Raw genomic sequence first — 25,381 nt, forward strand, 5'->3', positions numbered from 1 at the left:
TCATTGTGAAGAGTTTCCACCTAATGTCCAACATAAATCTCCCCTGCTCCAGTTTCAAAGCATTGCCCCTCATCCTATCACCACAGGCCCTTCTAAACAGTCCATCTCTGACTTTCCTGCAGGTCCCCTTCAGATACTGAAATGCAGCTCTAAGGTCTCCCCAGAGCCTTCTCTTCTCCAGGCTGAACAGCCCCAATTCTTTCAGCCTTTCTTCACAGGAGAAGTGCTCCAGCCCTCTGATCATCTTTGTGGCCCTAAATGATGCTTTCCTTGAAGTCACTCAATAATGAGTAAATACTTTCTTGGAAGATGTGTTACAGCTTAAACAGTAAGTAGGGTATAGTCTGATTCAGAAATTATTGGGTGACATCTCTATGTGCAAAAAGTCTGCCTTTTTGACCACAGAAGTCTCTTTGTATTGTCTGAAACTTTGAGAGAAAAAAAAAAACCAGAAAGAGAATGGGACATTTGAAGTGTAGAGAGTAGGACATTTGGAGCATAGAGACCACTGAATTTATTATCTGAGACTTCAAAAACCAAACCAACAACCAACCACAAGAAATAAACCCCTTCAGTCAGTGCTTATCCAGATACCATCTGTGCCTATCCATGCACAGATTTGTACCTTGCCTCTATGCAGTGCTTGTGAATAGACAAAAAAAACCCACATTCCAGGAGAGCTTCTTTGCATTCTTAGGAGCAAAATATTTGATGGAGAAAGAAGGGAATTGCTTAATGCAAACCAGCAGATGGGATTTCAGTCAGGAGACTGGCTTTGTTTTCATAATGAACCATAATCTGTGTAACCTAAAACAGTTTTTATTCAGAACCATAGAGCTGTTTTGCTTGGAAAAGACCTTTAAGATTACCAAGTCCAACAATGACCTAACTCTCCTGTCTCTGGTCTTAAATCAAGCCCCTCTGCCTCTTTAAAACACCTTCAGGGATGGAGATTCAACCACCACCCCAGGGAGCCTGTTCAATTCTTTGTAATCCCTTGAGATGAACAGGTTTCTTCTCATTTCCAAACTAAATCTCATCTGGCACAATTTCAGGCAATTTCCTCTCACTCTGGTAGTAGGGAGTAAAAAAATAACCCCCACCTGACTGAAACTTCCTTTCGAGGAGTTGTAGAGAGCAATGAGGTCTCCTCTCAGACTCCTCTTCTCCACAATAGGCAAGTCCAGTTCCCCCAGTAACTCCTCACCAGACCTGTTCTCCAGACCCCATAATGCAGGCGGGTGAGCAATTAAATGCTATGGCAAGAAGCCAAGAAAAACACAACTGACATGGAAAATGGGAAGTGCAAAAAGTGACTGTCAAGTATTTTCAAGGCCAAGAGAGGCAATTTTGACCCTTTACTCTGCTCTTTTGAGACCCCTACTTCAAATACTGCATCCAGTTCTGGTGTTCCCATCATAAGAACACCACTAAAAGAGCAGCACTGCTATGTGGATAGGCTGAAGGAGCTGGAGTTGTTCAGCCAGGAGAAGGGAAGACTCTGGGGGGACCTTATAGATGCCTTCCAACGCCTGAACAGATTCTACAGGAAAGCTAGAAATCAAATTTTCATGACAGTGTCTAGAGACAGGACATAGGGGAATGGTTTGAAGCTGAAGGAGAACAGGGTTAGACTGGATCTTAAGCATAAGTTGCCCAGGGTGGTTGCAGATGCCTGCTTCCTAGGGGTGTTTAAGGCCAGACTGGCTGAGGTCTGAGGCAACAAAGTGCAGTCAAGAGGGGTACCTGTCCATGGCAGGGAGGTTGGAGCAGATGATCTCTGGAGTCCCTTCCAACTTGAACTGTTCTGTAATGCTACAATATTGGTTATTGTTTTGCTCAGGTCCCATATTCAGGCTTCAGCAACACTGTACATCTACTTGTGACTCCTCAGCATATTTAAATTCCTATCATGTTCATAGAATCATAGAATTGTTTCTGTTGGGAAAGCCCTCTAAGATTGAGTCCAACCATCAGCCTTACACCACCATGGCCATTAATCCACGTCACAAAGTGCCATGTACAGACAATTTCCCAAACACATCCAGAGATGGGGACTCCACCACCTCCCTGTGCAGCCTCTTCCAATGCCTGAATCTTTTTGCAGTATAAATCCCAGACTCATATTTATCCATATTTGCCCCTCTTCTTGAAGTTCATCTCCATGTTAAAAATAAATGGCTTTCAAATGTAGGCAGCTCCATACACAAACACTCTGCTTGTAAGATTCACTTCATCTGTAAATAGCAGCAATCAATACAGCCAGTAGAGAACCCAAACAAATTTCTATGATGAATCCTTAATGAAGGCATACTTTGGTAATTTTTATTGCTAATATATGATTGATTTACAGAATACATCACCACCTAGGCACTGGAATTTGCTGGAGCTGCATCCTGTATGGAGTCCGAGTCGAAACAGGAGCCAAAAGTCAATAACCCATTTCACACAAAATCACAAAGAGTTGGAAGGGACCACAAGAAATGCAGTCCAACACCCTTGCCAGAGCAGAATCACCTAGAGCCTGTCACACAGGAATGCATCCAGGCAGGTTGTGAATATCTGCAGAGGAAGAGACTCCACAACCTCTCTGAGAAGCCTGCCTCACAGTGAAAATAAATTTCTTTGTGCTCGCTTGCAACCCTTGTCCTGTCACTGGACACCATTGAGTAAAGTCTGGCTCTGACTTACACACCCTTTCTAAACCACCCCAGGGTACCACTGGCCTTCTTGGCCACAAGAGCACACTGCTGGCTCATAGGCATCCTTCTGTTCACCAGGATCCTGATTGATCTAAACCACAGTGGACACACTGCAGTAATTCTATCCAATTTTGTGTTACAACAGTTAAAACTTTCAACCAGGCTTCATTTAAGCCAATGCAGAATTAGTCACTAACTTCAACCAGAGCCACCAGGTCCCTTTTCCCTATACTGCTCTCCAACAGGTCAGTCCCAAAGCTATACTGGTCCATGGAGCTGTTTTTCTCCAGATGCAAGACTCTAGACTTGTCCTTACTGTATTTCATTCAATTTACCACCAGTGTGGTCCCTCTCCCAAGCTGGATATGGTGATGATAGTCTGACTCTTGTGGTGCAATTACTTCTCTCACACTATCAATTATAAGCCATCATTGTTATTGCAAAATGATCCAGGAGGCTTCCTTGCTTATCTTCCACTCTGCATTGCCAGAACACTGAGAGTACAGATTTGGAAGAAGACTGGCAGACTAACCTTGCAGATCCCTCGAAGAGCAGAGCTCCTCTGAAATCAAAGCACCCACTTGGGCTCTTTTGCTTGGAATCAATGAACATTTTCCCTGCCTTTATTGCTATTCACATCAGGGAGCAATGATTGACTTCTGCAGTTGCCCAGGAGAAAAGGCACCAAACAGCTTTCCTTGGGATGAATACTAATTCCAGCAGACAGAGAGAAGACAGGCTTCCCTCTCCAGCACAAACAGGATCTAAAGAACTTATCACTGCTGTTCAGTGAGGCTTCAGGAGAAGCCTATAGTAGAACAACAGAACCAGTCTGGCTGGAAAAGGTCTTTAAGATCATAAAGTTCAACCACTCTCTAACTCTACCAAGGCTGAGACTAAACCATGATCCTCAGCACCACATTTCTGCTTCTCTGAGACACCTCCAGAGATGAGCATTCAACCACCTCACTGAAGAGACTCTGACAGTCTTTGAAAACCCTTTCAGCCAAAAGGTTTCTTCTAATCTGTAACCTAAACCTCTGCTGGTGCAACTTGAAGCTATTTCCTCTCCTCCTATGACTTGTTACAACAGAGAAGACATCATCACCCACCTGGCTCCAACATCCTGTAGAGCTATAGAGAGGAAGGAGGTCTCCCCTCAGCCTCTAGACTAAACAATCCCAGTTCCTTCAGCCACTCCTCACAGGACCTGTTCACCAGCTCCACAAGTTTATTTCACCTGTGTGCTAGTTTGAAGCTAGCTACAATGTTTTGGTGAGAAGAATTAGATTGCAGGCTATGAAAAGGAAACAATGGTGATATCTACTTCACTCATAGGCTTGCTGAGAAGTATAAGAACAAGAACATAAACATAGATAAGGCAGTCGCTGTCTGGGCTTTGGGCTGAACTCTCTGTCTCTCTAACCTAACCTGCCACCTATGTGACTAATCCATCTTCCTAACTCCCCTGGCCAACCCTCAAAACTACCTTAAACATAAGGCAAGATCTTGAGTAAAGTAAAGGGGTAGTGGGAAGGTGGAAAGGTGGTTGAGAGCCCCTCCTGGAGACTCTGATTTCTGGGAGGGCTGTTGTGTTTCTGTATTACCTTGAACTTGTATATTTCTGTATATAACTGTATAGACTGTAAATATCTGCTTGTCTATTGTGTCAGCTGTAAATAGAGCTGCTGAGTCTAGTCTGGGTGATTTTTCAAGGGAGGGGGGGCAGGTTAGACAGGGCCTTGAGCAACCTGGTAAGGTGAAAGGTGTCCTTCCCCATGCAGGGAGGTCAGAACTAGATGACTCTTCCAACCCAAACCACTCTGTTTCTATGTGTCTACAACAATAGCAGAGGCTCATCAGCAGAAGCATCACAGTCCTTCAGCTGCTCAGTGAGGTGACTCTCCTACCGAACTGGGCTACTTTCAGAGAAGATCTGAAAGAATATTTTTCTCTCCTGCTCTTGGTGACTTTTAAGAGATGGCTGAGAACCAGCCTCTGTGACAGAAAGGTCTACAAGGAGGGACCTCTGCTTCTTTCTGTTTCCTCTTAGCTCTTTTCCTGTTTACAAACACCACCTATGAGGACAAACGAACAAAATGCAAACAGAGCAGGGATGCTTAGATCCCTTTTTGCAGAAGGCCAAGCAACTGCAATAGAGACAGCAGTAATCAAAAACACGCCTGAAAAAATAACAGCCACAAAAAGCAAAAGTCAGATCAATTGCTTAGGCCTCTCTGCACACAGAAGTGAAGTGAGGTGAAGCGAGAAGGTTTAATTCACTGAACTGACTAGAATTAAACAAATAAGCCATCTAAAAAGTGAGAGAGGAGCTCCTAAGAACCTGGCTGGAAAGCACGCTGTTATATCAACTTGAAAATGAATTGCCTTACATGTTTCCCCATTCCTAAGAAAGGCAGTGTGCTCACACCTTCCTCTTCTACCTCTTTCCCACGTAGAATCATAGAACTGTTTTGGTTGGAAAAGACCTCTAAGATCATCTGGTCCAACCATCAATCTAAGACCACCATGGCCATTAGATCATGTCCCAAAGTGCCACATTCACACGTTTCTTGAATACCTCCAGGGATGGTGACTCCACCAACCTCCCTGGGCAGCCTGTGTTCCAATGCCTGCTCACTCTCGCAGCAGAGAAATTTTCCCTACTGTCAAGCCTAAACCTCCCTGGCACAATTTCAGGCCATTTATGTTCATTCTAGCACCTGATACTAGGGAGAAGAGATCAACCCCCACCTCAGTGCAACAGCTTGCCAGGGAGGCTGTGGATGTCCTCTCCCTGGAGGTGTTTAAGTGCAGGCTGGATGGGACCTTGAGCAAGGCAGTTTAGTGGAAGGCATCGCTGCCCACGGCAAGGAGTTGGAAGCAGATGATCTTCAATGTTCCTCCCAACCCAAACCACTCAATGGCTCTACAAACCAAGAAGCTGAAGACTACCAGTGGTGGAGAGTTTGGTTCTGCTGGGTAAGCCTGCCCGTACTCTGCATTATTCCCCTCTTTAGAGATGCACAAAACTTAGCATGATGTTCCCTAGTGATCAGCTGCTGTTATGTCTTTGGGCTCCTGCCATACGAATGGCAGGAACAACCCTCTCCTGGAAGCCCTTACTTGTAGGCAAGTGCATTCAGAAACACTGTTAACTTCCCAAGTTCAGGAAGCTGAGGACCTCAGCCATGCCCGCTTGCCATAGGCAAGCGTGAATTAAGTAGCAGGGTAGCTTTACTCCTTGGCAATGAGAACAACTACATCTCTGCATCTTCATGGTCTTGCACTGGACCAGCTCCTCAGTTCACCAAAGGATTCTCTAGATGCTGTTAATCACCTATCAAGTTTCAAGGGACACAATGATATCTCCACCAGCATTAGCAGGCACAGGCATTGCACAGATGGTGGGAGCAGCAGACAAGGCAGAGGGAAGAGGCTTCTTTTTATTTTTATCCTCACCTCGTGCTGCAGACATTCATCTGCTTCAGCTGCATCCTCACAGTTATTTTCAAACACTGGACAGGGCCTTGATATCTGCTTTGCTCCCCTGCCCTGGGCTACCACCCAGTGCTGTCCTAGGATTACACCCCTGCCCAGCCACGAGTGGCACTGCTATAAGTCAGCTGCCAGAGCCTGCAGGCACAAACGTCTCCTCTTTCATGGACTTCTTACCACAAGACACTTGCATTTGCCCGTTAGGCACGGGATGATTGCACTGCGCTGGAGCTCACCAGGGCTTGGTCAGATGTCCCCAGGCTTCCATTTCCCACTGATCAGCACGGCTAGGATTGCACAGCAGCTGCCTTGGCAGCCCAGAGCAAACTGAATGAGCTGGTGACTCCCAGCATAGCTGCAAATATGGCAGCTGAGTGTTTGGCAACTTCCTCCAGCCCTGCACACAGAGTAGGTCCCTACCTCTTGCAGTCTAGGTTTCTGCAGCCTGTGTTCTTCTGCATTAGGTTTTAGGCTCTTCACTGAGTCCCCTAGTTTCCTTTTTCTCCATCCCCTCTCCTGAAAACCACATGCCTCGTGGATTTTGAAGAGGCAGAGATGCGATGCTGAAGGCCATGGTTTAGCACCAGACTTGGTAGTGTTAGAGAATGATCGGACTCAATGATCTTAAAGGTCTTTTCCAAGCAAAACAGTGACATGATTCCATGATTGACTGCTGTGGAGTCCTTAATGTCTCCAGAAACTATGTGCTGGTGTCAGAGTTGTCAGCTACCTTATAGAGTTAACTCTGCTTTCTCCTGCATCTTTGTTCTGGGCAACAAAAGCACTATTGCTCCATGTGGGGGAAGGACATTCACCAACCCCAGGTAGCCCTAGGCAGTGTTTCCAGCAGCAACTTCTCAGTCATACCTTAGGGTCATTGTTCTCCTGTAAGCTGGAAAACAAATTTTATGGTTGTCTTACCTTTACCCTTCAGGTAGGGCTGTGCACAAACTCACGTCCTCCTTTCCCTACCACCCTGCTCCTGCAAGGGTATTTTGTTCCAAGTGAAAGGCTTAGGTGTGTGTTTGAGATCTTGCCTACAGCTCTTTGATTTAATTTGATGGTGACAGAAGGGTGTTTTTGTTTTTTTTTTTTTTTTGTTCTCCTTTTAATCACATGTTCCTAGAATCACAGAATGCTAGGGACTGGAAAGGACCTTCGGAGATTAAGTCCAAAGTAGGATCACCTAGGACAGGTCACACAGGAACACATACAGATGGGTCTTGACAGTCTCCAAAGGACAAGACTCAACAACATCTCTGGGTTAGCCTTTTCCAGGGCTCCCTCACCCTTACAGTAAGGATTTTTTCCTTCATGTTGAGGTGGAACTCCTTGGGTTTCACTTTCTGTCCACTGGCCCTTGTCCTATCACAGGACACCACTGAAAAGAAAATAGCCCCTTCTTGATACCCACTTTTCAGATACACACAAATATTTATAAGACCTCCTCTCAGCCTTTTCTTTTCCATACCATACAGACAGAGGGAAGAGGGCAAAGCAAGGAGACGAAGAGATCAGAAAAACAACAATTCAGAAAATACAATGGCAAATGACAGTAGCTCCATTCCCAGCAGTACTCAAGGCTGCTCAGTGACCCTGCAGTTACCTGTCACCAACACACTAACAGGATGGAGAGAGGCAAACTCTGAAAGAGATGAGAAAATAGGTGCCCATAACTACATTGTTTGCTCCAGCTTTCCAGATAATGTCTCATTTCAGCTGCTCACAACAAATGCCAGCACAAGGTAGTGGCTTGGTGCTTGCAATTTCTCTGGATATCGACTATGTTACCTTGACTTGCTCCCAGTATACGTGTTGATACAGCAACTTGAGGACCTTAACCAGAGTTTGAGGACAAATTGCAGCCCCCAATTGAGGTTATTTTACACATTTATGTGGGCTCAGGTTCCACAGCCTTTGAAAGCAGTTCGCCATTTTTTTGATCCTGCAGTGCAATGAAAGACAGAGCACTGCTTAGGGGAGGTGACTCTGCCACTTTGCTCTGCTAAGACCTCACCTGGAGTACTGTGTCCAGCTCTGAAGATCTCAACATAGGAAGGACATGGACCAGATGCAGCAGGTCTAGAGGAGGGCCACAAATATGATCAGGGCTCTGAAGTACCTCTACTAAGAGGACATGCTGAGGGAGCTGGGGCTGTTTAGCCTGGAGAAGACTCCAGAAGGACTTAACAATGACCTTCCAGTACCTGAAGTGGGCTACAAGAAGGCTGCAGAGGGATTGTTTACAAAAGCCTACAGTGAGAAGATGAGTGGTAATGATTTGGAACGAGAGGAGATTGAGATCAGATGTTAGGAACAAATTCTGCACCATGAAGGTAGTGGACCACTGGAACAGGTTGCCCACAGAGGTGGTTAGGGCCCCTTCCCTGGAGATATTCAAGGCAGTGCTTGACAAGGCACTTGGCAACCTGATCTAGTGAGGCTGCCACCGCTGACTGCAGTGGGGTTGGACTAGATGACTTCTAGAGGTCTCTTCTGGTCCAAGCAATTCTATGATTCTACTGTCCTCACCTTGCGTACCAAGGGCCGAAAGGATTACGAACCAGGCTGACAAGGAGCAGTCAGAAGAATTACCATGGGACTTCAGCTAAAAGCTGATGCTCATCTCCATGCTGCATCTTCCCGGCCAGCCTCAGCCTGGCAGTGCTACCAGCATCTCCAGTAACCTCACTGCTGCCATAGCAAGCATGCAAGCATCTTGTTCCCACTCGTCAGCCATCTCAGTCTTCAAATCCAAGTTGGATGGGGCCCTGAGCAAGCTGGTCTAGTAAGAGGTGTCTCTGCACATGGGACCCAGGACTAGATCTTTGAATTTCCTTCCACACCAAACCATTCTTATCATTCTTCTGATTTTCATACCAAAGACAGCACTGTATCAATACAAGAAAGAAGATAACTCCACACCAGTTGAAACCAGGACACCATGACAGCACTCAGGACTGGTCAAGAGCCCACACAGGAAGCATCATGCAGGACATGCAGATAAGCAGCTAGCTGCATACACTCAGAAACACAAAGCTTTCCTATTAAGCATTATCCCACAGAAACCTCTCCACACCAAGGAAGTTGATAAGAAACCCTCTAGCTTTCAGAGAAGAAAGGATTGGATAATCACTTGACAGGTAAGAGGACATGAATTAGTTCACTTCTGTAGAGAAGAGGCAAGGTATGAACCCTTCACTAAAAAAAAAACAAAACAACCTACAGCCTAAGGTGAAGGTAGACAGCAAGTCACATAGCATAGACTAGTTTAGGTTGGAAGAGACCTTACAGTTCCAACCCCCTGCTTGGACAGGGATACTTCTCACTACATGAGGCTGACCAAGGCCCTGGCCAGCCTAGCCTTGAACATTTTCAGGGAGGGGGCATCTACAACTGCCGTCAGCAACCTGTTTCAGCATCTCACCACCCTCACTGGAAAGAATTTCTTCTTAATTTCCAGTTTAAATTTCCCCTCTTCCATCTCAAAGCCGTTGCCCCTCATCCTATCACTACAAGCCCTTCTAAACCAACCCTCACTAGCTTTCTTGTAGCCCTCTTCAGGTATTGGAAGGCTACTCTAAGGTTTCCCTGAAGACTTCTCCAGGCTGAACAGCCCAAACTCTCTCAAGGCTGTTCCCACAAGGGAGGTTCTCCAGACATCTTTGTGGCTTCTTCCAGACCCACTGCAACAGTTCCATGTACTCCTTGTGCTGAGGGCATCAGAACTGTACACAGTACTTCCAACTCTGCGGGAGCTAAAAACATGAACCCCATTTTCTTGGATGTGGGCTGGCATTCTAGGAGTTAACCAGAAAGCAAATATTGATCAAATTCAATCTATCTCATGGCCATTCAGAGAGTGCAGCTGCCAAACAACTCTCTCAGCATGTAAGGAGAATTAATAGTGCCAATGGTCCTGAATAAGCTGACAGCAAATTTCTACCTTAGCAGTCAAATTCATTCCAACACTTCATTATCTTCTTACCATTTTAAATAATCATAAAAAATACAATATTTCAGGAAGATAATAAAGCACTTTTCCATGATCTCCAGCACAGTTCTATTAATACACATCCCTCAGACTGCACAGCTTCTCCCTGGAAGCCTCACATGAGATTCATAGAACGATTTGGGTTGTAAGAGACTTTCAATATCATCTCCTTCCAGCCCTGCTGCCATGAGTAGGGTCAGCTCCCACTAGGCCTGGTTGCTCAAGGCCTCATCCAACCTGACCTTCAAGACCTCAAGGGAGGAAGCATCCACAGCCTCTCTGGACAACATGTTCCAATGTCTCACCACCCTCACTCTAACGAGTGTCTCCCTAATCTCCAACCTAATTCTGGCCTCTTCAATCTCACAGCCATTGCCTCCTGTCCTCTCACTACGAGCCATTACCTCTGGAGGGGTTTGCCCTGCTCCTTCACAGGCCCCTAAGGCACTGTTTCACCACATTTTGAGCAAACCTCCATTGTTGCACCCAACTAACAGAGTATCACTTCACACCTATGGTCCTTGGAGGCCAGGAGCTACCCAGGAGTGGACAACAGAAGCGACTCTTACTCCTCTGAGGGAGCAAGAAGGACAACAGTGCACACCAACTGGCAGTTCAAAGAGAGGTCCTACTTACGAGAGCACATATGCAGAAGACAATTGGGCAGAGTGGGTACAGCCACAAGCTAAGCCAAAGCCAGGGGCCTGAAGCCTTCTCGAGTCCTCCACCCTTCTGCCCTCAGTGGGCCTGAGAGCAGGCCAGGACTGCGCCTGCCACCCCCCGTCAGGCCTGGCAGGCCTCAGCAGGCCGCATGACGCAGCTGAAAACTCCCTGCCAGCTGGGAGCCGCCTGCCCCACGCAGCACCGGTAAGGAGGAGAGCTGCTCCCCCTGCAGGCAGCTGCCAAGGGAGAGAAGGGAAACTGAGACCAGCCAGGGGCCACCTTACGCGCTGGGAAACCAGGAGGGAATAGCAACGCTACAACACGCTGGGACACCCACACCCGTCCCCTCGGGTGGGTCTTGGTCCCTGCGGTTTCCTTAAAGGAACCTGGGACCCTTCCCACTGTGACACCACCACAGACGGCTCTTCATTTGCCTCTGAGCAGAGGTGGTGTTCGAGGAAGCCCAGGGCACTGTGAAACATGCTTCAATGCCCATAGTGGTATTCAAGGTGGGGTCTCACCTGAGTGAAGGGGCAGACTCCTCTCCTGCTCTGCTGGCCACACTCCTCTTGACCCAGCCCAGAATACAGGTTTGCCTGCTGGGTTTTGCTTAAATCCCAAGCACTGTAAGCCAACAGTAGTCCTCAAGCCCAGCTGTTACTGAGTAGCACCAACACATTAAGCCCTTCCTTGCCATGCCTGATGACAGGACAAGGGGCAATGGCTGGAAGCTGAGGCATAGGAAGTTTCAAGTAAACACAAAGAAGAATTTTTTGACTATGAGGGTGACAGAACACTGGAACAGGCTGCCCTGGGGGACTGTGAGTCTCCTCTGGAGATATTCAAGACTTGCTTGGATGTGTTCCTGCATGATCTGGTATAGGTTCAGCTGAGTACTCCAGATCATCCTCAGCTGAAAGAAGCAACTCAACACGGAGAAACTCAGCCTAAGGAAGCCTACCCAGCACCCGTGAGCAATGTCAGAGCAATCATGAGGCCTGGCCCTATCTAGCCGGGGGGCCCACCAGGCCCCCCGGCCTTTGAATCCCCTCCACCATTCACCCAGTGATGCACCACAGAGCACTCACCAGTGACGATCCGAGGAGGATCCTTCTGCCCAAGTGGGCAAGCTTGGGGCTTGCCTTTCCTGGGGCCACTTATACAGGGGAGTGGGTAGGGTGGGGCTAAGTGGTGACACCTGGGGTGGGAGGAGACTGCAACAAGACCCAGATTGAAAAGGGGAGTGGTAGGGAGGGCTAAGTGGTAACACCTGGGGTGGGAGGAGACTCCAACAGAAACCAGACTGAAAAGGGGAGTGGGCAAGGAGGGCTAAGTGGTAACACCTGGGGTGGGAGGAGACTGCAACAGAACCCAGGTGTTATGAGTTTGGGGGAAAAAAGGGGGAAATGCATTGTGCAGGAGAGAAAGAGGTGGCTATGGTGGAGAAGGGAGAAAAATGGAGAGGAAAAGGATGGAGATGAGAACATGAAGATGGAATGGTCTATTTGCAGTCATCTTGAATATTAAATTGCACAGCAAGTGATCTGTGAATCTGGGCAGTCCTGTTTTCCTTGTGTTTCTTTTCCTTTGCCTTTCTCACATTTGTCAGCTTAGCTTATTTTTTTTGCAGACTGAATAAAGAGAAATATTTTTGCTTGGTGTTTTTGGAGATCAGGTTGAAGTATGTAACAAAATTATACACAAACCATTACTGAATAGAAGTCAGCAGTAAGATTTTGTAACATTTCATCACGAACAACAGTTTGCAAGTTATGCAGAGATGTCTACCAGGAAGCCAGAAACATGCTCCGATTTCAGCTGGGAGAAGAGAAGACTCCACAGAGACCTAAGAGTAACCTTCCAGTACCTAAAGGTGGCCAACAAGAAGGCTGAAGAGGGACTGTTTACAAAGGCCTGAAGTGGCAGGATGAAGGGCAGTGGTTTTAAACTAGAGAAGAGATTTAGGTTGGATGTTAGGAGAAAGATCTTTACTGTGGAGGTAGTGGAGCAGCACTGGAACAGGTTGCCCAAGGTGATAGTTGAGGCCCCATTGTTGGAGATAATCAAGGTCAGGCTCATCAGGGCTCTGGGCAAACTGAATTAGTACAGGATGTCCTTGCTGACTGCAGAGGAGTTGGACTAGATGACCATTGGAGGTCCCTTCCAACTCAAATTGTTCTATGAGTCTATGAAAGCAGAGGATCTATACTTTTTTTCCCCTAGCATAACATGCACCTGGTTTTCTGCTTTCCTTGACACCCAGGTGGGTTAAGAAAGCATGCCTGTCAGGTTGGTGCTGCTCAGAATGTACAGCCTTCAGAAGAGCTGGCTGGGAATGCTCTGACAAAACTTATTCTCTCATCAAAAAGTGGGGAACTGTCAAAACTAAATATGTTCTTGGGAAGAGGGGTAAAAAAATCTGAAGAGGCTTGCTGGGAAGAAAAATGCCTAAAACCCAAAGAACTTCCAAACTGTCAAAATGTCCAAGGTAAACATTTTCTACATGAAGACACAAAACTAAACCCAAATGCATTTTCATTTCCTAACATCTATTATTTTGCTGTGTTCAATCAGCTCTTAAAAAGTTGAGATTAGAAGGTGGTGCTTCCAGACACCATAAATCAAACGTTTTCACTGCTGACTGAATATCAGGAAGAAATTCTTTCTGGTGAGGGTGGTGAAACATTGGAACAGGTTGCCCATGGAGGTTGTGGATGCTGCCTCCCTGGAGGTGTTCAAGTCCAGGTTGGATGAAGCTTTGAGCTACTTGGGTTAGTGAAAGGTGCCCATGTCAATGCTAGAAGGGCTGGAACTAGATGATCTCAAAGGTCCCTTCCAACCCAAACCATGCTATGATTCTTTCTGGCCTTTTTTGAGGACTGGAGTGATATTAGTTCTGTTTTTTTTCCAGTCCTTAGGCACCTCTTCCATCATCATACAAAAATTATGCTTTGACTTCTGCCCTTTTCTTCGCTCCCAAACTTCACACTGATTAAAGCCAAGAGACCAACATTCCAGACAGGATGTGAAAATTTGTCCTTCCCCTCCCCCCCTCTGGTTCTTCTCAGCAGATAGGGAGTCTGCACCATGACAGTCACAACACACAGTCACGCTCTGCTGAGTTCCTTTAGGATTAGGAGTTTCCAGAAGAAAAACATCTCTAATGAATGTTAAATATGAGAACCAGGAGACGGTAGAAGGAAAAAAACAAGCATGTTTATCATAAATTTCCATTTCTTAGGAAACATCAGTAATAAAAATCCCCACTGCCCACAGCAGAATCTTCCTGCAAATCATACATTTTAGGAACTAGCTGCAGCGTAGGAAGAGATCTCCTCTTTCTTTTTTTTTAATCTGATTTTATTTGGGGCTTTTTGGGGTTTTTTTTTTTTTTTTTTCCTAGTGGAAATAGCCTTTTTTTTTCCTACCTTTTTTTTTTCTTGTCAACTACAACAGAAATCAGCTGAAGCAGCTTTAGCAGCAACGAAACTCCTCGCAACCCTTCTTCCTGTGAGCTAAAATTACCACTGCCATTTTCACGCCATGCTTCTGACATTTGAGACATCTGGGGGGGAAAAAAAAATCAAACCAAATCTTCCTTTCCAGCTCCAGCTAAACTCTGACTCAACTGGGAAAACCTCAGCTGTAAGCATCTACCTGGTTGTTCTCCATCAGTGAACCTCCCCAGGAGGTTCTTGCAGAATTTTACTCTCAAAGTGTTTTGGTTTGGTTTTTTTCACATCCCACAGTGTCCTGCATCAGGGCTGGGCCGGCCACTAATCAAGTGCCAATGGCTCTCTACTAGGCCCTCTTCCTTTCCAAAGGGAAGAGAATGGGAACAAGGGAAAGATATTTAGAGGTTGGGAAAGGAACAAGGGAAAGATATTTAAAGGTTGGGAAAGGAACTAAATCTATTTAATGAAAATAACGACATTAAAATAGATACAAACCAATATAAACCCAACCCAATGATGGCAATTGGTCCTCATCTCCACTGATGCTACGGCAGAAGTCCCAGACTGACTCAGAAGTAGATGGGAACTAGATTGAAGAGCTGGATTCTGGAACAGGATTCTGAAACTCATGAATCAAGACCAAGGGCAGAAGGGACAGAAACTATCTCAGATGCTAACCATTGAAGATGAGGTTCGGCCCTCATGACCCCTCAAGCTTTACACCAAATCTGACACCCGTAAGATGGTGGTCAGTGTAGGATTATCTGAGCTGTTCACTCTGCCCCACAGGTGTGGCCTTTTACTCTGCATTTCCACACAGTACACAAGATGTAGCAGTGCCCTGGTCTGCACCCCAACCCTTGGTACTAACTCTGCCCATCAGTCTTCTCACTGCTAGAAGCAGCCACTGCATGTGAGAACATTCCCTGAGCTGCACTTCCTGCAGACTAAGCTGGGAAGGCACAGCACTGACCAGAATCAGTTCTGCTCTATCTCCAACTGGGAAAAATAAGTGAATTAATTTCTTCCTGCACTTCCTATAAGACAGGACAGACCTTAACAGAAGTTGGACAGTTTGGAGAGCAGGAATTTGCAAAGTGCAGTGACTATCACACTCAGTAAAGCCTGGTTGAACAGCTGGGATTCTGACAGCCATATTAATAATTCATTGTCTCTTTCAACATGAGGAAATGACTGCCCAGAGAGGCTAGGCAATGTCCTTCTCTAGACACTTTCAAGAGCCATCTGGATGCATTCCTGTGTGACCTGCCCTAGGCGATCCTGCTTTGGCAGCGGGGTCAGACTTGATGATCTCCAGAGGTCCCTTCTTACCCCTACCATTCTATAGTTCTACAAAATGTGACATGGCATAAGCTGAGCTGACAGGGAGTATCTGAATATCAGTTTCTTCAGGCAACTCTTGGTGTAGGTGATGTCAGCAAGTTGTGGCATAGATGTCAGCTCCCAGGATTGACAGTAATGGGCAGCTCCAGCAGGTCCCAGCTGCTAAGCAACTTGAAAGCCTGAGTTATCAATGTTACTGCTGATAAACTCTCCCCTCTGTCCACAGACATGATGGCTGTTGCACTGGGTCTGAAGGTACAGCCAGTGCAGTTCCTTTGACGAGCACCACATTAAGGCTGCTTTTAATGAATGCACAACTTGCTGTTCCTGCTAGAACATCCCATCCAGCTCAGGAACTGCTCTAAATCTACAATATCAGCTGTGCCAAAACACTCAGTTACAACTAACTTCTCTGCTAGAGAGAATCCTCCACTTTCCCTCAGCCCCATCAGAGAGCAGGGAATATCAGATCCAGTGTGAGGGATAATGGGGAGAGTCAGGTTCTCTCACCTCTGCTTTTCAAGCTCTTTATGGTTCAGCTGAGCAACAAGTTTGCAACCTAATTACCACCATGGAAGGTGATGATGAAAGAGAGATGACATCCCTGTACTCAGCACTGGTGAGGCCACCACTTGAATCTTGGGCTCACTTTTGGGCACCTCACTACAAGAAAGACATTAAGGTGATGGAGTGTATCCAGTGAAGGGTAACAAAGCTGGTGTAGGGTCTGGACAATAGATCTGGTGAAGAGCAGCTGAGAGACTGGAGTTGGAGTAGACAAAAGGAGGATGATGAGAAACCTTCTCACTCTCTACAACTCTCTGAAGGGAGGGTGGAGCCAGGTGAGGGTTGACATATTCTCCCTTGTTACAAGTGATAGGATGAGAAGAAATGCCCTCAAGCTGCACGAGGGGAGGTTTCAGGAGAATATGACAAGCAACTTAACTGAAAAGGTTCTCAAAGACTGGATTAAACATCAATTCCCCATTCCTGGAGAAATTCCAAAAGTGCAGAGACGTGGTGCTGAGGGCCACAACTTAGCACCAGCCCTGGTAGAGTTAGAGAATAGTTGGACCTTAAGATCTTTGATCCAACTACAGTGAGGTAAGATGAGATCAGCTCTTCCTTCAAGCTTTGCCTCACTCACAACTCAATCACTGATTTGCTCTTTGCCTGGAGCAAAGTCCTGCAGCCTTCTGTGAGCTGAGCACAGGATACAACAACCCACAACTCCAGGGCTTTATTAGTACCAACCCACTAACTAATCAATACCATAAAACAAAACTCCCCAAAAGATGACAAACTATATTCAAGAATTACTTGATGTCTAAAATCATCTGAAGCACAAACTAGCAGTAAAAACGAACACCTTCTGTCTGTCTCTTGTGGGAAATGAGATAGGCCAGAAATACCCCTTTAATGTCATTTATCTCCAAAAAACCTGCACGTCTCCAGAAGCAGCTGCAATTTCAATTCCTAACCAGCCTCGCTCCCTCTCTGCAGCAGAAGCTTTGCAGATGTGATTCAATTCTGACAAGAAGTTTGGGTGGGGGAAAAAAAAAATAAAGGACATAGCAGGGCTCTGGTTTGATGGTTTGTAATTTCAAGATTAAATATGTACATGGGCTGCAGGTTTCCAAAGTTCTTTAAAATGACACCAATCTAGGAGGAGAGGCTAAGACCCTCCCTCCCCTCAGGCTGTGTTGCCATTCAGTGAAATCTGGACAGGCTGCAGAGTTGGGTGGGGAGAAATTGAATGAAATCCAACAAAGACCAAGGGAGTCTTGCTTCTGGGAAAGAACAGTGACATGGATCACCATAGGTTGGGGGCTAACCTGCTGGAGAACAGCTCTGGGGAAAGGGACCTAGGGGTGATGGTGAAGGATGCCAATGAGCCAGCAATATGTCCTTGTGGCCAACACAATGAGAGATGAATTAGAAGGAGCGTTGTCAAAAGAGGTTCTCCTCCCCTTCCACACTGCCTTGGTGAGGCTACATCTGGAATATTGTGTCCAGTTGTTCTGGGCCCCTCAGTTCAAGAAGGATCTCAGGGAACTACTTGAAATAGTCCAGCGGAGAGCCACAAAGATGCTGATGGCAATGGAACATCTCCCTGCTGAGGAAAGGCTGAAAGAGCTGCCCCATCTCTCAGCCTCTCCTTCTAAGACAGGTTCATCTGTAGAATATTAGTGGCTCTCCCCTGGACTCTCTTCTGTAGTTCCCTGTCCCTCTTGAACTGGGGAATCCAGAACTGGACACAATACTCCAGGCGTGGTCTCACAAGGGCAGCGCAGAGAGGGAGGAGAACCCCTCTTAAACACACTCTTTTTAAAGTACCTCGGGACACCATTGGCCTTCTTGGCCACAAGAGCACATAACTGGCTCATGGTCAGCCTGCTGTCCACAAGGACTCTCACACCCTTCTCCCCAGAGTTGCTCTCAGTCAGAGCAGCTATTTTTAAGGAGTTTTTGCTCTTCTGAACACCACAGATATCCACAAAAATGCCAAACTTCTGACATCTTATTTACATCTTTCCTACCTTCCAACAGCTTTCTGCACCAGCTGAAGTGCTTAGATGCTTTTTGTGATCTAGCTGCATCTCCCTTAGACCTGCCTATGTGCCTTCACCTGAGCAGGAGCTGTGTGCCTGATCAGTAGGCAGCTCATCGACTCTGTGTGCAGTTCTTCTTGTGCTAAGGGACTGCAGCTGAAAAAAAAACCCTGAGACATGCAGAGTCCATCTCCTCTCAGCAGATGTGCCCAGCATACCTGAACTCCCTCCCCAGCACTGCACGCTGCGCAGACAGAACCATCTTTGCCCTCACATTAACATACCTGGCAGCTAATAGCAGAGCCAAACAACTTCTCAACACCCTACCCCTTTGTTGCCCAAAGCACGCCTATAAAGAAATGAGAGGCTCTTCAGCTGAGCCCAAATGCCTACCCAGTTAATGTAGTTGTCATATATCTCAATGTTTTTGATGTTACTATGGCACTCCAGCATTCTGGCAACAGCACCAGACCTGGTTAGGCAATGAATAGCATTTCATGATTCTTTTTTTGATGACCTTGTCTATCCCCTCCCAAATCCAGGTTGTTTCCCCCAAAATTATAATAAAATGACAAAGTTTCAGCAAAGTCAAATTTTACAGATTCACAGATTGAACTGGGTTGGAAAGGACCCTCAAAGGTGGTCTTGTCCAATCGCCCTCCAGTCAGTAGGGACACCTCTAACTAGATCAGTTTAGCCACTCTGCTGTTCTCTTTCTCCATTTAACCATTGCTGCAACTGCCTTGCACGTTGCCAAGCAAACAAAGATGACACAGGTGACACTCTCTCTGCCTCAAAGAACTTAATTTCTGACACATATTGAGACAAAGAGCAACAGTTCAAGCATGAGAGGGCAAAGGGTCACCCTGGAGATGAGGGAAGAGACTGTCGGGAGAGCAAAAATGTAGAGAGAAAAAAAGAAGTCATCCAGGGTTAGGTTTTTATTGCACAAAAAGTAGCTCAAAAGAGGAGCAGAGTAGGTAAGGGAGATGAAAAAAAAAATGATTCAGTGACATAGAAAGCAGAAGGAAATAAAAATCCCCACCAAAATGCTGGGAGAAGAAGAAAGCCACTGAAGAGATTGATGAGAAGAGGCAAGCGGTGTGGAGGTGAAGAGCATCCTCGTGGGTCTCACTCAAAATATCAAGACAGTTTTAGAGCATCTATAGCACATTTAATGCCTGGCACAAAGGGCTTAGGGTGACCTTGAATATGGAGATCTGTTTAAAGGACCACGAGCTTCTAATAAGACGTGGTTTGGAAACAACACACCCAAAGTCCCTTGCACTTCCCTCTGCTGTTAATTCAAAGCCTCCTTCCTGTAGCTCTTCCTTTACTACGTATTTACTAAGTGCATTAACATAAATGGTAGCAGAAGATTTATTTTTAATTAAAACCAGAGAGAAAGAGGCCTAAGCTTCCTGTTCTTATTGCCAAGCCTTTCATGACTTCATTAAAAAAATAAATTTTCAGCTTCACCTTTAGCAGTTATTGTAATGGAGCCATTTTTCAGCGGCTCACCAAAATTCCTTTCCCATTCCTTCTACTCAGAATGAAATGCAAAAAAGAAAAAATAAAATAGAGCTTTTTTTTTTTTTTTTTTTTTTTTCTGCAAAGCAGAGCCTTCCTCCAGTGAGGGAGCAAAACAACTAAATTATTTAACTGCTATGTATACAACCAGTGAAAGGAAAATTAAATCATTAGCCTTCTTCAAAAGAGGAAAAGAAAGCAATCTCTCATCAGATACTTGCTTCTTCAGCTATGAATGTTGCACTAATTATACTCAAAAGCACAAAACAAGATTATTAGAACAGGAGATGTTTTCTAGCACTTTGAAAATTGAACTTGTCTATCTCCCAGGTCTTCCTTGCGCTGCCCTGAGTCTCCCAATAACTGACATCTCCCCGGCTTTCCAAGAGCAGCATGTCACCGTGGTCCCACAAGGGGTGAGGGCAGAGGCTGAGTGACCTCTGGGGATCTGAGCCAGGGAATCACGTCAAAAGAGCACCACAGCATTCAAAGGAAGTTGAGCCAGGGAGTATAACAGAATCATGGAATGGTTTGGGTTGGAAGGGTCCTTAAAGTCATCTAATTACAACCTCCACACCGTGGGTAGGGACACCTTCCACTAGGTTTGGTTGCTCAAGGCCTCATTCAACCTGGCCTTGAACACCTCCATGAAGAGGTCAATCACAACCTCCCTGGGCAACCTGTTCCACCCTCACTGGAAAGAATTTCTTCCTAATCTCCAGTCTAAACCTCCTCTCTTTCAGCTTCAATCCAGACTATTACACACACACATTTGATCTCCCCTCCTGTTATCATAGGATGGTCCAAGCTGGAAGGGATCTCCAAAGGTCACCTAGTCCAACACCCCTCTGCAGTCAGCAGGAACATTCTCAACTAGACCAGGTTGCTCAGAGCATCATCAAGCCTCACCTTAAAACTGCTTCCCAGTTAATCCAGGCTTCCCAACACTTCTCATGCATATCAACTGCTGTTTACATCCACTCAAAGAGCAGCTCTGAGCTACTCCAACACTTGCTCTACAAAGGAGAGCTAAACTGTAAGTAACTGCAAAGATCTAAGCAAAATGAATACCTGCTTTTCCCTGAAGGAAGAGCCAGGAGCAGAAACAAAAGGGCATTAAACTCCAGATAAACATAGGAGGGATTATGATTGCCTTTCAGATTGAAAACAGACTGAAAACATCAGTTGTTTCAAGGAGAATAATTCAAATCAGAAAAATGAGAGCTGTTTCATTTGATACCCACATCTACATTTCATTGCAAACTATGAAGTGCAGAAGGCTAAAAGCTTCTATTTTTCAAGGTAGTGAAGTGTGAAAAATGCAGGTTACAGTGCTAAAAAAAAATAAAATAGTCTCACAGTAATGTTTTAATTCCTTTTATTTTAGCACCTAATTCAAATCATGCAGTCACTTTAGCTGGAAAAGGCCTTTCAGATCATCCAGTCCCAAACATTATTGAACTCTATCAGGGTTGGTGGTAAAACAGGGCCCTCAGCACCACATCTCTGCCTCTTTGAAACACCTCCAGGGACTGGGATTCAAACACCTGTGAAGTTTAAGCCAGTCAGTCAAGAAGTTTCTTCTCGTATCCAAACTAAATCTGTCCTGGTGCAACCCTGAGGCCATTTCTTTTCATGCTATCACTTCTTGCTAGGGACAAGAGACCAAGCCCCATCTGGCTCCAACCTCTTTTCAGGGAGTTGTAGAAAGCAATCCGGTCTGTCCTCAGCCTCCTCCAGACAGAACAGTCCCAGTTCCCTCAGCTTCTCCTCACCAGACCTGTTTTCCAGAGCCTTCACCAGCTTCTTTGCCCTTCTCCGGACCTGCTCTAGCACCTCAATGTCATTCCTGTAGTGAAAGCATCCTCTCCATCTGCATCACAGAGCAGCACCAGCTCTTTAAACAATGACCACAAATGTTCTAAGTGCCTGCTAGCATACTCAGGAGTGAATCTCAACCCAGCTGAGCTGACATGGAACACAGCAGGAATTGCACCATGTGGAGGGGTTTGCTAGCAAACCCAAAGGGAGACAGACCCTTGGAGAGATGCCAGCTATGCCCAGAGGTGCAACACAGGGCCCTGCTTCCATGACATTTGCAGCTCTGAAAGAGATATGACTCAGGCAACCAGTTGGTCTCCAGATCATCTTTCCTGGTTTCCCTGAGGGATTTTGGCTCAGTGCCACTCAGTGTAGTGTCAATTGTCACAGTGGGGTCTCTGAGCAGCTGCCAATCAGCAGCTGCAGGGCAGGGTTCACCCCAGCAGCATATAGCAAAGCAGAGCCTCCTCCAGATACAAGGCTTCTATCTGGGTGAAATGTACAATATTCACCTGAACTAATTCTTTCTTTGGAGACATAGGAGTTCCACACCTGGATTTGGTCCTTTGGTCACAGTCCAGAAAGATGATTAATGTTTGGGTTTAACAATCTTGCCTATAAGGACAGGCTGAGAGAATTTAGACTGCTGAAGAAAAGGTTTTGGGGAGACCTTAGAGAAGCCTTCCAGCATCAGAAAAGGACCTACATGAAAGTCCTTACTTTGTACAAGGGCTCATAATGATATGATGAGGCACAATGGATTGAAGCTGGAAGAGAGGAGAATTAGACTGGAGATTAGGAAGAAATTCTTTCCAGTGAGGGTGGTGAGACACTGAAAAGGTTGCCCAAGAAGGTTATGTATGCTCCCTCCCTGGAGGTGTTCAAGACCAGGTTGGTTGAAGACCAAGACAGACAAGGCCATGAGCAACTTGGTCTAGTAGGAGGCATCCCTACCCATGAAGGAGGATTAGAACTACAGGTTCTTGAAGGTTCCTTTCAACCCAAGCCATCCTAGGAATCTATGATATCAGTGGTTACAAAGACTACTTTTCTGAGTAAAACCCAAGCATCTCCAAGTGTTGTGTGGGGACTCCAACTCCACACAGAGTTGATGAGCAAACTGCCAGTGGGTGCGAGCCGAGGCACGCTGATGCACAAAGGCAGGGCCATGAGAGAATACAATGTATGCAAGAAAGAGATTAGAACACCACAAACATCTCAGTCCTGACACAGATCAGAGTCACACACAACGGCCAGGACACTGCCACAAGAATCAGCGTATGATTATCCACGTACAAACTGTTAGTCTTGTCCCCCACCGTGGGTTTCAGCTCCAGCAACAACTTTGTCCCAGCATCTAGATAAGGTAAAGGGCTTAGGACAGACCAAAAGCCACCAGCCACACTGGTATGGAGGATTAATTCTGTATGGACAGCCTGGCCACAACATCCTTCTCAGAGCTGAAGGCCCTTCACCAGCTTTGTTGCCCTTCTCGGGATCCTTTCCAGCACCTCAACATGCTTCTTGAAGTAACAGGCCCAAAACTGAACCCAATAATCAAGATGTGACCTCATCAGAGCCAAGTACAAGGGGCACACTTCAGTGTCCACATTATTCCCAGTCCAGGCCAACATGCTGTTGGCCTTCTTGGCCACCTGGAGCACGCTGCTGGCTCATGTTCAGACAGCTGTCAACCATCATCCCCAGGTCCCTATCTGCTGGGCAGTTTCCAGTCCCAAGCCTGGAGTGTTCACAAGGGTGTTGTGACTCAAGTGCAGAGCCCTGCATTTGGCCTTGCTCAATCTCATACAGTTGACCTTAGCTCATTGATCCACCCTATCCAGACCACTCTGCAAAGCCTTCCTACCCTCCAGCAGACCAACACTTCCACACAGTTTGGTGTCATCTGCAAACTTAGTACGGGTGCACTCCATCCTGTTTCAAGCAGGCAGAGAGCTAAAGCTGCCCCAAGATGACAGCAGCTATGCACTTACAACACTTTGCTTGTACAAGGAAACTGTTTTCAGCAGATCTCATTATTTACAACCCTTCAAACCCCTCCACATAACACAGCAAGAAAGGTTAAGATCTCATTCCCCCCGTGACTTCTCAACGTAATTTGACAACGGCAGAGCACTGTTCTTGTTTGTCAGTTTCCTGCAGACCCTGCCACATCACTGGGGGTGCTGTGGACACTCGACCACATAGGCTTTGGCACTGCCTGTCCTCATGTGTCTGTTTCTGGCAAGAGATGGTTTGCAACAGCTTTTATGATATGGTAGCAGAGATAATGTTTGCCTCTGCCTCCTCACGTGCAAACTATCCCCACTTCCCCCATCACATGTGGAAAATGTGACCCAAAGCAACACCTTAGAAATTTGAAATAATGGCTGCAATCCTCAGAGTTTGATCTTGGGAGACTGGAGCTGCCCAGAGCTCCCATAATAAGCCATCCAGCAACGATATTGCCCTGCTTCTGGCAAAGGACACTTCACAGCAACCCCACAGCACCAAAGCCCTGCCTCTTCTCTTGGACCCAGGAGCCACATGATGTGGCTTGTCTGAATCACCAAAATCAGAGCAGATCAAATTGAGCACTCTAAGCACAACAGCCAAGCAGAGCCCTTTGACTCCAACAACAGGACAGCAGCACATAAGAGGCTGGAGTGCTGGGGCAGCATTTTAAATACAGGATGAGAGCCACCACAGACTGGGAACCCATCACCAAGGGCTCACACCTGCAGGCTTCAGCAGCACGCCACCATAGCAACAAGGAGAAAAGCATGGATGGTGGTCTGTCTGCTTCCTGCCACTTGGCACGTGGAGAGCCCCCCAGCCTCAAGAACTACTGGGAATAACACTATGAAGGAGAAGGAAGAACAGCACATGGGGACAGGCTGGGAGAACTGGGGCTGTTCAGACTGGAGAAAAGAAGGCTCCAGAGAAAACCTTGTACCTGAACAGGGTCTACAAGACAGATGGGACTTTTTACAAGGGCTTGTAGGGATAGATTGAGGGCCATTGGCTTTGAACTTGAAAGGGAGAGTTGTATACTCAATATTAGGAGCTTGGTTTTTTTTCCAGTAAGAGTGGGAAGACACTGTTGTCCAGGGAGGTTGTGGATGCCCCCTCCTTGGAGGTGCTGAAGGCCAGACTGGATGAGGCCCTTGAGAAGCCCTGTCCAGTGGAAGCTGTCTCTGTGATGGTAGGGTTGGAACTAGATGATCTTTAAGGTCCCTTTCAACCCAACAATTCTATAATTTCACAATTTCAGCTTCTCCTACTCAATCTCTGCTCATCTGAATACTCTAACTGCAAAGACAAGCTCTTCTGAAGACACAGAAGAGAGCCCACACCCTGCATATGCAAGGGGAAACCTCAGTGTAATCAGAGTGGAAGCAGCGAAAATGTGAATGCAGACAGAGAGAAGCAAGGCTGTCTTTTCAAACAGCAATATCAAGTTTGAGATTTCTAAAATGAGAGGTGGAGAGGTGTCACCAAGAACAGATCAAGGCCTAAATCAGTGTGTAAGGGCAGCTCTAATGTGGCAATTAGCCTGAAACAGCACAATATCCACTCACCAAAGTCACAAGATGTCACATTGAATGTCTGTTTACTGCAGCTCATTCCTTCACGTCACTACTTGACCCCACAAAGATAAAGCTCAGTTGGGCACTTTCAGGCACAGAACCAGTGCCCTTCCAAAGTGCATGCCAGGCACACAGAGCACAGCATCACAGAATGTTAGGGGTTGGAAGAGGCCCCCAGAGATTATCTAGTCCAATATTCCCACCAAGACAGGAGCATCTGAGGCAGACAATA

General features: G+C 46.3%; 1 protein-coding gene across 24 annotated transcripts in view; it reads right to left on the reverse strand.

Moving 5' to 3' along the window:
• ADGRL3 (adhesion G protein-coupled receptor L3) overlaps positions 1 to 25,381 on the reverse strand; it is a 667,301-nt gene that overhangs the window by 360,914 nt on the left and 281,006 nt on the right. The window contains exon 1 of one of the 24 annotated variants that reach the window (XM_064148531.1): positions 11,946 to 12,018. The exons of 22 other annotated variants lie outside the window; for them this stretch is intronic. Coding sequence is in view for 1 of the 2 variants with exons in the window: in XM_064148529.1 (XP_064004599.1) it covers positions 10,831 to 10,840 (10 nt within the window). In the remaining variant the exon portion in view is untranslated. Of the gene's footprint in view, positions 1 to 10,830; positions 10,887 to 11,945; positions 12,019 to 25,381 lie in introns of those variants that run through there. One more of the 24 variants, XM_064148529.1, reaches the window with a different exon arrangement.

This window comes from Pogoniulus pusillus, chromosome 9 (genome assembly GCF_015220805.1).
Source record: "Pogoniulus pusillus isolate bPogPus1 chromosome 9, bPogPus1.pri, whole genome shotgun sequence".
Classification (NCBI taxonomy): domain Eukaryota; kingdom Metazoa; phylum Chordata; class Aves; order Piciformes; family Lybiidae; genus Pogoniulus; species Pogoniulus pusillus.